Raw genomic sequence first — 12,025 nt, 5'->3', positions numbered from 1 at the left:
TTCTTTATACAACTTTAATTGAATGCATCATTTTCAGTTACATTTAAAACAATTAGACTGTGGCAACACAGTGAGCAGCTGTGAATGGGACAGGTTGAAATGTCACTAGGTGATGGGAAAGCTATCCGGATCAAGCCTGTGTAGCATCACACACTTTATAGAACCACTGTTTACAGGAATAGGAGTTTGTGTGCGGAGAGATGGCTGCTGTTGCAGCTGGGGTCCACTGTGACTCTAGTTGGAAGCGACGGTCTGGTCAATCCAGCCACGCAGGTAGGCGACACGGGAGTAGACGGCAGGGGTACTGACGTTGCAGTTGGAGGTGCCCCAGGACACGATACCCACCTGAAACCACACACCACTGCTCCGACACACCAGAGGACCGCCAGAATCACCCTGGAGATGGGGGAGAAGAAGGGAGAGGTTAGGAGCACTGGTGGAGATTATTGTAATAGGGGCAGAGTGGTGGCCTATCTGTATGTATGTATGTCTGACTTCCATTGTCATGCCATTTCCAGAGAATTTGGCTAAACAAATCTGTACCTGGCTACTTAAGATAGCGGTTGTGTTGGGGGAAAGGTTATTGCCGGACGAAATGATGCAAGGGTGATTAGAGAGAAATGTTCAGTAACTGACTGGAGAAAGGTAGCCTCAACTTGCTCCAGGAGGACATGGGAGGTCAGTCAGTTACCTGGCAAGAGGACACTCCAGAGGCTCCGGCGCAGATCATGGCGTCAGTGATCCTGTTCTGGCCCCAGTACTGCTTGCACTGAGCAGGGGTCAGCAGAGGAAGGGCCACCTGCTGGAGGATACGGGGGCTTGCTGAGGACAGGGGAGGACAAGGGACATCGTTAGGCAGGAGCTGAGTGCTCTGATGAAAGCTGAGGTGGAAACGCTAGCAAAATACATTTTTACATTTTAGTAATTTAGCAGATGCTCTTATCCAGAGCACCATACAGTAGTGAGTGCATACATTTTCATACTTTTTCGTAAATAACGTAATAGTGATACATTTGCAAGTGCAGGGTGTGGGAGTTTCTTACCACTAACTGAGAATGAGGAAGGAAACTGAGCTGGATTTCAAAAATCATGTTGGAAACATTAGACCTTTAGCTATGATGCAACAGTTTTCTTGAGAGCCATGCCCATGCTGACTGGTTTACTGATAAAACAGTTTTTGTGTATTTTACCATCCAGTTGCATATACTCTTGTATTAACTGTAAATCTATCATGTATCTATAATGGTTCAGTAGCTTGTGTGGCCACTCACAGGTGGTGCCAGTCTTGCCCCAGCCAGTTGTGACGCAGCGGGTTCCAGAGGGGAAGGAGGTGCTGGAGGAGGCCAGGCACACAGGGGACACGCGGGAGGTGATCTGGACGGGGGAGGACAGCTTCAGCAGGGTCACGTCGTTGTTGAAGTTCTGGCTGTTGTAGTAGGGGTGGGTGATAGCCTATAGGGATCAAGGGAAGACAGACACAGATGGTGAAGTGATTAATCTTCGAAGTGAACAGAGTCTCAGAACTGTGGTAAAACCTCTGAAGCATGCAGGCATGTTGAGGTTAAGTGAGTGGATCTCTCCCCAGGCTCCTGGACTTACCCTAGAGATGCTTTTGACCTGGATCGGCTCAGCATTGGACTGACGATCGTGCTCTCCCAGGATCACTTGGTGACGGCCAGGACTGGAAAGAGAGGGAAAACAGATTATAGTGTGTATGAATGAACACATCTCACCTGAGTGCAACTAAGAGGAATGCAATATGTGCATGGTGCTAATAAAGCACTATTGAATGGAATTCAATGCACTTACGTGACACGGCAATGGGCAGCAGTGACAACCCAGTTCTGGCTGATTAGGGAACCTCCACAGAAGTGGAATCCAGAGGTATCCTGAAGGAGAGGTGGAAGACAGTAGATAGTATGGATCTGACCATAATATGAAGACAGTAGATAGTATGGGTCTGACCATGTGAAGACAGTAGATAGATAGTATGGGTCTGACCATGTGAAGACAGTAGATAGATAGTATGGGTCTGACCATGTGAAGACAGTAGATAGATAGTATGGGTCTGACCATGTGAAGACAGTAGATAGATAGTATGGGTCTGACCATGTGAAGACAGTAGATAGATAGTATGGGTCTGACAATAATGTGAAGACAGTAGATAGTATGGGTCTGACCATGTGAAGACAGTAGATAGATAGTATGGGTCTGACAATAATGTGAAGACAGTAGATAGTATGGGTCTGACCATAATGTGAAGACAGTAGATAGTATGGGTCTGACAATAATGTGAAGACAGTAGATAGATAGTATGGGTCTGACAATAATGTGAAGACAGTAGATAGATAGTATGGGTCTGACCATAATGTGAAGACAGTAGATAGTATGGGTCTGACAATAATGTGAAGACAGTAGATAGTATGGGTCTGACCATAATGTGAAGACAGTAGATAGTATGGGTCTGACCAAAATGTGAAGACAGTAGATAGATAGTATGGGTCTGACCATAATGTGAAGACAGTAGATAGATAGTATGGGTCTGACCATAATGTGAAGACAGTAGATAGATAGTATGGGTCTGACCATAATGTGAAGACAGTAGATAGATAGTATGGGTCTGACCATAATGTGAAGACAGTAGATAGATAGTATGGGTCTGACAATAATGTGAAGACCGTAGATAGTATGTGCCTTATCAGTATGTTGCACTTTCCCAACATTATTGTCAACATACATTTACTGTAAGTGGCTAACAAGAATCATCAGTGATAACTGCATTGCGGTGTGAAAAAACAATGTATAGAGTGGAAATGGGGTTACCTGAAGGGACACTTGCCAGGGCCAGGAGCCAGACACGGCGTTCTGTCCGTTCACAATCTTCAAGCCGCTCACCTGCGGCGGGATGCTAGGCACTCCGCAACCTAGGGCACAAACACACAGTCTAGTCAGTCTCAAAACACACCCTATCCTCATATATAGTGCACTACTTTTGACCAAAGTCCTACATAGTTTTGATTGGCCTCAGAGTATGAACTGACATGCCTTCAGTAACTGCCAAAGTATAATACAACACTTCGTCTACTTCTTGGCCCGGGCTTCTTTTAGCTATTCATCTCAATAGGACTCACCTATGTGAATAAAGAAAGGATCAGAAAGATCAAATCAGTTCATATTACCAGACATTGATGATGACACCACTCACCCAGGGCTGAGGCCACCAAAGCGAGACAGCTGACGATCCAGAGCATTGCCATAGTGTAGTAGACTGCGCTTGACTTCTCTTTGTCCCTCTCCCTCTTATACCCTGGCAGGCTCATCAGCCATGTCTCCCACTCACCCACGGGTTCCCCCAAGGTCTGATAGAGCTGGGAACAGTCAGGTGGAACAGGTGGGAAAATCTCACGCCTCAGGGACAGTCAGGTACATGCTTGTGTTTGCCATGTACTGTACTGTACTCTATGTGGGACAGGCCTAAGCAAACAATTCTTTGCACTATGATTCCAGGGAAAAATGCAGTCATAATTCTTTATCTTTATGCTGAGTGGAAAATATGCCCAGAACCCAAATTTGGCCCTCTGAAATGCCCTTGATGCCTATTTTTCTGGACCAATAACATCTTGTAACAGTGTGTTGCAATCCTACAAGCAGGGTGGAAAAACATGGTCAGACCGTTCTGCTTCTATGCAGCCGTACATGACATCAACAAAATAAAAAACAAACACTTTATTAACATTATGGATTCAGACCATATGTTTTATGCAGCCCTCTGTGACAAAAACATGTTTTTATTAAGAAAGGGAGATATTGGGATTTATTCATCTATACAAAGTAGCAGTAAGGTCATGTGTTCACATTGCTATTCAAGTTCATACTTTGACACATTTAAAATGTCACTACATTTGAAGGTTGTAACAGAGGGCCCACCACCACGAGGATGAGGCCTCTGAGAAAACACCCATAAAAGATTATATTATCCCATTGAGTTTTGAGAAAGAGACAAGTTTATCAACCAATCAGGAACAAAATATCAATCTGCATATGGTGCTGTCTTCACGTATCATATTCACATACATACTGTACCTATTTCTACTTCTTCATAACAAGATTGCTACAAGATGAATGTCACTTTTGAGGGAACTTTTCTGATGAGCAATAGTGCAGATGTTCATTCAAGTTTATACAAGTTTATAAGACTTCAAGCACTTTGTGACAACTGCTGATGCAAAAATGTATTTTGTCTTCTCAAAACTCGGGGAGGTTATTTGGGGGGAGGTTAAAGAAAAACACAAAAAATGCTTATCAGAATCCAGCTTTATTGATATTGATTTATTCAATCTGATAAAAGTGAAGGTTGTGTGAACTGCACAACAGTACAAAGCTGTAGGAGCCTGCGGTAGATATAAATATTACACAGGATCTTCTCAAGAAGAGAAGTGATGACACAGGCCAGGCCTGCAGTAGGTATTGTGTGAAGCCTAGGAGCTGAAATGTGGACAAGGATGTGGATTCTCTCTCCTGTAGTCAGGGATTTTAGTCAACCTCTTCGATGGTTGGGCCAGATGAGGAGCCGGCTCCAGCACCTCCAGGGAAGCCTCCAGGCATACCGCCTGGCATACCTCCTGGCATACCGCCTGGCGGGCCTCCGGCACCCTGATACAGATTGGTAATGATGGGGTTACACACCTTCTCCAGCTCCTTCTGCTGGTGCTCGTACTCATCCTTCTCTGCCGTCTAGATAAAGACAAGGGGAGAGATGACATAGGAAGGGAGAGAGTATGAAAGGGTAAGAGACACAGGTGGCGATCACAATATTCTATCTTATATGATTTATTTGTTTCTAACTTACTGTGTAGCCTACTTTTACCATGGGAGGAAATGCATCAATGTGGAACAATTGCTAACTAACAGATGTTGCACTAAGAACACTCAATCTAGGTGGAACTCTACACCAGCCCCCTGTGGTTTACCTGGTTCCTGTCCAGCCAGGAGATGACTTCGTTGCACTTGTCCATAATGGTCTTCTTGTCCTCCGGGCTGATCTTTTCCGCGAGCTTCTCGTCGTCCACAGTGCTCTTCATGTTGAAGGCCAGGGACTCCAGGGAGTTCTTAGCTGTGACCTTCTCCTTCTGAGCCTCGTCCTCAGCCCTGTACTGGTCAGCCTCCTGCACCATGCGCTCAATGTCCTCCTTGGTCAGACGTCCTGGGGGATAACAAAACACAGACACATCATTATATAATTGCCCATATGTGACATATTCATTATCTCCTACTCTCTCCTGTTGTCTCTCTTTCTTTTTGGGACTCTTTTCTTTGAGGAAAGAGTTGGAGATCAGTAAGACCTTTGATTATGTTGTGAGGTTCAAGGTTAAGGAGGCATACCTTTGTCATTGGTAATGGTGATCTTGTTCTCCTTGCCGGTGCTCTTGTCCACCGCAGTCACATTTAGGATGCCGTTGGCGTCAATGTCAAAGGTCACCTCGATCTGGGGGACGCCCCTGGGGGCGGGGGGGATTCCGGTGAGCTCAAACTTGCCGAGGATATTGTTGTCCTTGGTCATGGCTCTCTCCCCCTCATACACCTGAGAAAGAAATAGTGGGAATGGAGTAATACCAGATAGAATCACGGAGGGTATAGGTGGCTACTTTACACAAACGCTGGCCTTGTACAGCTGATAAAAGAGTCACCTGGATGAGCACTCCGGGTTGGTTTTCTGAGTATGTTGTGAAGGTCTGGGTCTGCTTGGTCGGAATGGTGGTGTTCCTCTTGATGAGCACGGTCATGACCCCTCCGGCCGTCTCAATACCCAGGGACAGGGGTGTGACGTCCAGCAGGAGCAGGTCCTGCACGTTCTCTGACTTGTCACCGGACAAGATGGCAGCCTGCACAGCTGTGGAGGACAGAGAGGAGATGTTGGATGAAACATTGAATCACATACACTTGACACAGTGAGATTTGCCTGCAGCATACAGTGAGATACCTACCGGCCCCATAAGCCACAGCCTCATCAGGGTTGATGCTCTTGTTGAGGTCTCGGCCATTGAATAAGTCCTGCAGAAGCTTCTGGATCTTGGGGATACGTGTGGAGCCTCCCACCAGGACGATGTCGTGTATCTGGGCCTTGTCCATCTTGGCATCTCTCATAGACTTCTCCACGGGTTCCAGGGTGCCGCGGAACAGGTCAGCATTGAGCTCCTCAAAGCGAGCCCTGGTAATGGAGGTGTAGAAGTCGGCCCCCTCATAGAGGGAGTCAATCTCGATGCTGGCCTGGGTGCTGGAGGAGAGGGTACGCTTGGCCCGCTCACAGGCAGTGCGCAGGCGCCGCACCGCCCGCTTGTTGCCGCTGATGTCCTTCTTGAATTTACGCTTGAACTCGCCGATGAAGTGGTTGACCATGCGGTTGTCAAAGTCCTCTCCTCCCAGGTGGGTATCGCCGGCGGTGGACTTGACCTCAAAGATGCCGTCCTCGATAGTCAGGATGGACACGTCGAAGGTGCCGCCGCCCAGGTCGAAGATCAGGACATTGCGCTCACCGCCGACCTGATAAGAGAGAGCAAATAAGTCAGTAGGACTTTCAAAGGATTAATCAAGCAGACCTCCTGTGAGTTGTACAGCCCAGTGTAATGTAAGGGTTCAAGTGTTTTAGTTTGTTTTGGGGTTTCTGTACCTTCTTGTCCAGGCCATAGGCGATGGCTGCAGCGGTGGGCTCATTGATGATACGCAGGACGTTGAGTCCAGAGATCACTCCAGCATCTTTGGTTGCTTGGCGCTGGGAGTCATTGAAGTAGGCGGGGACTGTGATGACAGCGTTGTTCACTGGCTGAAGAGAGAAAAACACTATTAGTAAGATCTAGTGTGTATCATCCCTAAATAGAGTTTCAGTTGGAGTTATTAACATATAATAACTCCTGAGTGGCGCAGCGGTCTAAGGCACTGCATCTCAGTGCTTGAGGCATCACTACAGACATCCTTGTTCGATTCCAGGCTGCATCACAACCGGCCGTGATTGGGAGTCCCATAGGGCGGCGCAAAATTCACCCAGCGTCGTCCGGGTTTGGCCGGTGTAGGCCGTCATTGTAAATAAGAATTTGTTCTTAACTGACTTGCCTTGTTAAATGAAGGTTAAATTAAAAATAAATGTAAAAAAAATCACGTATACCCATCCAATCTTCTCAAACCTGCATGGAGTGGGTAGGGGCTAAAAGTAGATTTGGAATTGAGGTGTTTTTTTCTTGGTTAGTCAGACTCCCTACCTTGCCCAGGTAGGCTTCAGAGATCTCCTTCATCTTGGTGAGAACCATGGAGGACACCTCCTCAGGGAAAAAGGTCTTCCTCTCTCCCTTGTACTCTACCTCCATCTTGGGCTTGCCACCATCGCTCACCACTGTGAAGGGCCAGTGCTTCATGTCCGACTGCACCACGGCGTCGTCAAACTTACGACCAATCAGACGCTTGGCATCTTGGGACACAGGGATGGCAGAGTAGGATTGAGTTTTAAGAGTAGGATGAAGTTGTCTGTGGACACTGGTCTAAGGTCAGTTTTGCATTTCCCCCTAATGGATTGGGGTGAGGCTGATGGAGTTACAGTGAGGGAAAAAAGTATTTAGTCAGCCACCAATTGTGCAAGTTCTCCCACTTAAAAAGATGAGAGAGGCCTGTAATTTTCATCATAGGTACACGTCAACTATGACAGACAAATTGAGATTTTTTTTTCTCCCGAAAATCACATTGTAGGATTTTTAATGAATTTATTTGAAAATTATGGTGGAAAATAAGTATTTGGTCACCTACAAACAAGCAAGATTTCTGGCTCTCATAGACCTGTAACAACTTCTTTAAGAGGCTCCTCTGTCCTCCACTCGTTACCTGTATTAATGGCACCTGTTTGAACTTGTTATCAGTATAAAAGACACCTGTCCACAACCTCAAACAGTCACACTCCAAACTCCACTATGGCCAAGACCAAAGAGCTGTCAAAGGACACCAGAAACAAAATTGTAGACCTGCACCAGGCTGGGAAGACTGAATCTGCAATAGGTAAGCAGCTTGGTTTGAAGAAATCAACTGTGGGAGCAATTATTAGGAAATGGAAGACATACAAGACCACTGATAATCTCCCTCGATCTGGGGCTCCACGCAAGATCTCACCCCGTGGGGTTAAAATGATCACAAGAACGGTGAGCAAAAATCCCAGAACCACACAGGGGGACCTAGTGAATGACCTGCAGAGAGCTGGGACCAAAGTAACAAAGCCTACCATCAGTAACACACTACGCCGCCAGGGACTCAAATCCTGCAGTGCCAGACATGTCCCCCTGCTTAAGCCAGTACATGTCCAGGCCCGTCTGAAGTTTGCTAGAGTGCATTTGGATGATCCAGAAGAGGATTGGGAGAATGTCATATGGTCAGATGAAACCAAAATAGAACTTTTTGGTAAAAACTCAACTCATCGTGTTTGGAGAACAAAGAATGCTGAGTTGCATCCAAAGAACACCATACCTACTGTGAAGCATGGGGGTGGAAACATCATGCTTTGGGGCTGTTTTTCTGCAAAGGGACCAGGACGACTGATCCGTGTAAAGGAAAGAATGAATGGGGCCATGTATCGTGAGATTTTGAGTGAAAACCTCCTTCCATCAGCAAGGGCATTGAAGATGAAACGTGGCTGGGTCTTTCAGCATGACAATGATCCCAAACACACCGCCTGGGCAACGAAGGAGTGGCTTCGTAAGAAGCATTTCAAGGTCCTGGAGTGGCCTAGCCAGTCTCCAGATCTCAACCCCATAGAAAATCTTTGGAGGGAGTTGAAAGTCTGTGTTGCCCAGCGACAGCCCCAAAACATCACTGCTCTAGAGGAGATCTGCATGGAGGAATGGGCCAAAATACCAGCAACAGTGTGTGAAAACCTTGTGAAGACTTACAGAAAACGTTTCACCTGTGTCATTGCCAACAAAGGGTATATAACAAAGTATTGAGAAACTTTTGTTATTGACCAAATACTTATTTTCCACCATAATTTGCAAATAAATTCCATTAAAATCCTACAATGTGATTTTCTGGATTTTTTTTCTTCATTTTGTCTGTCATAGTTGACGTGTACCTATGATGAAAATTACAGGCCTCTCTCATCTTTTTATGTGGGAGAACTTGCACAATTGGTGGCTGACCAAATACTTTTTTTCCCCACTGTAAATGTAGTACTTTTAGGCCCTCAAGTGGGGACTACTGATAACAACAGGCAAGAGGCTACAGCGCTGAGCTTAAAATAAACCTTTATTCTGTTCCCTTTGTCCACTAGAGGCATCATCTAACTAGCCACTGTGTGGCATGGTTAGGTGATGTGCTTACCGAACACGGTGTTGGTGGGGTTCATGGCCACCTGGTTCTTGGCGGCGTCACCGATCAGCCTCTCCGTGTCAGTAAAAGCCACGTAGCTGGGTGTGGTCCTGTTGCCCTGGTCGTTGGCGATGATCTCCACCTTGCCATGCTGGAAGATGCCCACACAGGAGTATGTGGTCCCCAGGTCAATGCCCACTGCTGGTCCTTTAGACATCCTGCAACAACAAGACCAGAATTACAGTTCATTAGTAAGAGGAGAATTACTTGAATTATTTGAGAATTACGTAGGCCTATCATACAAGAATGTTGAAAGATGCGTTTCATGAAGACATTGTTATAACGTCTTCTCTTTTGAATATGATCAGTTATTAGTAACTAGCAGCAGGTAGTTAGTGGCTTTATGACAAAATTGGATGACAACCGTCAAATGTTTCAACGTGTTGAAAGCCTTTGGGGTTAAAGGTCATCATGTTCATGTATGCACATGCGTGTGTATGCGTGCACACGTACACGTCTTTATTCCTTCCCTGAATGTCCCTGTCATTCACATAGAGCAGATGCAGTCCCACGTGAGCCCCCAAATTGGAAGTGATCCCCGGGGCTCAGCTGTTCTAGAAAGTGCTGTCATGGCAACATGCCAACCAGGGGTGTGGTAACAACCCCACAACTCCTTAAAGCAGCAATACCACCAGTAGCATGCCACCAGAGCCAACAGGCCGCCCTCCCTCACCCTCCCCTCCCTCATCCTGTTCTCCCTTCTCCACAGATCCTTCTGGCAACACAACAGCCAACTGTTACCAGCCAGGCTAAGTCAATGTGATGTATTAACACAGTGGCTTTTTTCCGACAGCTGAATCCCACAAACTACCAACACATTCTATTAATATGGCTCACAGATCTGTTGTTGGAACACGGGTTGGATTAAATTAAGTGATTATTAATGAGCTGTTAAGTAAACTGGACTTTGGCAATATCATATCTACTGGGCAGTTAGTTACCTTGTTGAAATACTTACTACTGTACTTCACTATTGTCTAATATGGAAGTTACTATGGACCTGGACTGTAATAACAGTAAAGGCCTTAGAAACTGCTGGAGAAAGAACTATGATATACTTTCAAGCTGTTACCTCACAATTAACTAATACAATAAGTCAGTGGGGAAACAAGGGGGATTTTTGAAATGGTGAACATGCCAAACAGGGCCAGATCATGTGGTGAGGCCCAAATATTTGATCGTAACAAAAGTTCTTAAATGTTTGGCAAGTAAATACTGTACCTAATTCTGTCATACAGCCACTCACTGTATTCTGGTGAAAGGATAAAAGTAGCATTTCTCATATCCGGGATGGATTAAATAGACAAAGCCACCTCACACAAACTAATGGTACTGGTAAGTTCATGATCACTTATGATCTAATTCTGTTACTCCTGGTATAGGAATTTCATTTGAATGAGCTCTTGTTACCATCCTTTTAAAAAACGTATCTAATAACTATCGGTGCTAAGCATACCATACATACCACTGTACCCATATTTAGATAAGCTGCGTATATTTAATCATACAGTATGTGCATGATTAGTGTTCAAACTGACAGAGAAGCATCAAGCATGGATCAAGCACACAGACAGAGCAGACACCATTGGGTGTGGTGTGTGAAACTATGACAGTGTTTGTGACATACAGTAAGACCAGGCATGACACGGAGGGAACACCTGCACAACTTCCACTGGTCAAGCCTGTCAGTGGACACTGGACATTGGACGACCTGTGTGTCCAGAAACAGAAAGTCATGCAATAGACAAATCATTCAAACAGGCTAGACAATAACTTCTGGCTTCATGCTGCTTAAACAATTTGAGATAAGCTTTATGCTAGTTGTTAATGCTCCTCCGTCAGCCAATGTCAGACACTAGTTGACAGAAAGCATGCGAGTGTCACTCTTTCCTGGGGTCCTGTCCCTTGAGTTTGACAGCAGCAGGCAAGTCAAGCTGAAAAAGCCGAGCTGAATGCAACGCTTCTTAGAAAAGGAGTTACCTTGCTCAGTCAGTTGTACAATGCTTCAAAGATTACCACACAAACCACACAACACTTGCTGCTCAGTTCCACTGAAGCACTCCTCTCCCTTTCCTGGACAGACTAAGAGGACGAGTGTCGGGTCTCTCCAGAGTATATAGCCACAGACAGACAGCACACGGCTCACTGAGATTCCATCAGGGAATCAGGTGACTCAGCCAGAGAAAGTTCCAGGCCCACGTAGTGGTCTGCATGTGCCCATTCAGTGCTAGCCTGCTCTAACTTTATCTGATATAGGAGTTAGCTTAATTGTTGTTAGCCCTCTTTCAGTGAATGAAAAGAGTAGAAATTAGAAAAGGAAGAATGTTGAATTTTCTCTCTACATTTTCTCTTAATTCCTGTTTTATTAAAAATGAAAGTTTCTTTTGAAACAAGTTTGTCCTGTCCACAGAGTAAGCAGGATGTTTTCTCAGGGCATGTTTACCTTGGTTCACATGGTCTAGGGGCTGTTCAGTGAGATAAGCACTGTGAGAAGACTACAGATAACTGCTACCAGCATCCAGCCTGTGGATTCACATTCATTAGAAAAGCAGCAAAGCACATGCTGTAATGAATTGACAGTATTTTGGAATAAATGAAGCATATTTATTTTATATAGTTGTCTGAACCT

General features: G+C 45.4%; 2 protein-coding genes across 2 annotated transcripts; both read right to left on the bottom strand.

The window, feature by feature from the left end:
* LOC311139906 (chymotrypsin-like protease CTRL-1) lies at positions 1–3,320 on the bottom strand (the record flags this gene model as incomplete). Its single annotated transcript, XM_084174903.1, has 7 exons — positions 1–396; positions 692–822; positions 1,272–1,452; positions 1,600–1,681; positions 1,810–1,889; positions 2,824–2,924; positions 3,206–3,320. 7 exons carry the CDS (start codon positions 3,318–3,320, stop codon positions 235–237), a joined length of 852 nt encoding a protein of 283 aa, XP_084031029.1. The 3' UTR covers positions 1–234.
* A 976-nt stretch (positions 3,321–4,296) lies between these two features.
* Positions 4,297–11,593, bottom strand: LOC311140687 (heat shock cognate 71 kDa protein-like). The gene is made up of 10 exons (XM_084175864.1): positions 11,377–11,593; positions 11,024–11,107; positions 9,349–9,554; positions 7,254–7,459; positions 6,668–6,820; positions 5,985–6,540; positions 5,688–5,890; positions 5,383–5,581; positions 4,971–5,203; positions 4,297–4,734 (listed from the first exon to the last, which is right to left on the bottom strand). The coding sequence occupies exons 3-10, from the start codon at positions 9,551–9,553 to the stop codon at positions 4,534–4,536; spliced, it is 1,956 nt and encodes a 651-aa protein (XP_084031990.1). The 5' UTR covers position 9,554; positions 11,024–11,107; positions 11,377–11,593; the 3' UTR covers positions 4,297–4,533.
* Positions 11,594–12,025: the final 432 nt, after the last annotated feature.

This window comes from Coregonus lavaretus (genome assembly GCF_964263955.1).
Source record: "Coregonus lavaretus genome assembly, chromosome: 13".
Taxonomy (NCBI): Eukaryota; Metazoa; Chordata; class Actinopteri; order Salmoniformes; family Salmonidae; genus Coregonus; species Coregonus lavaretus.
This window is presented reverse-complemented; position numbering and strand designations above follow the sequence as displayed.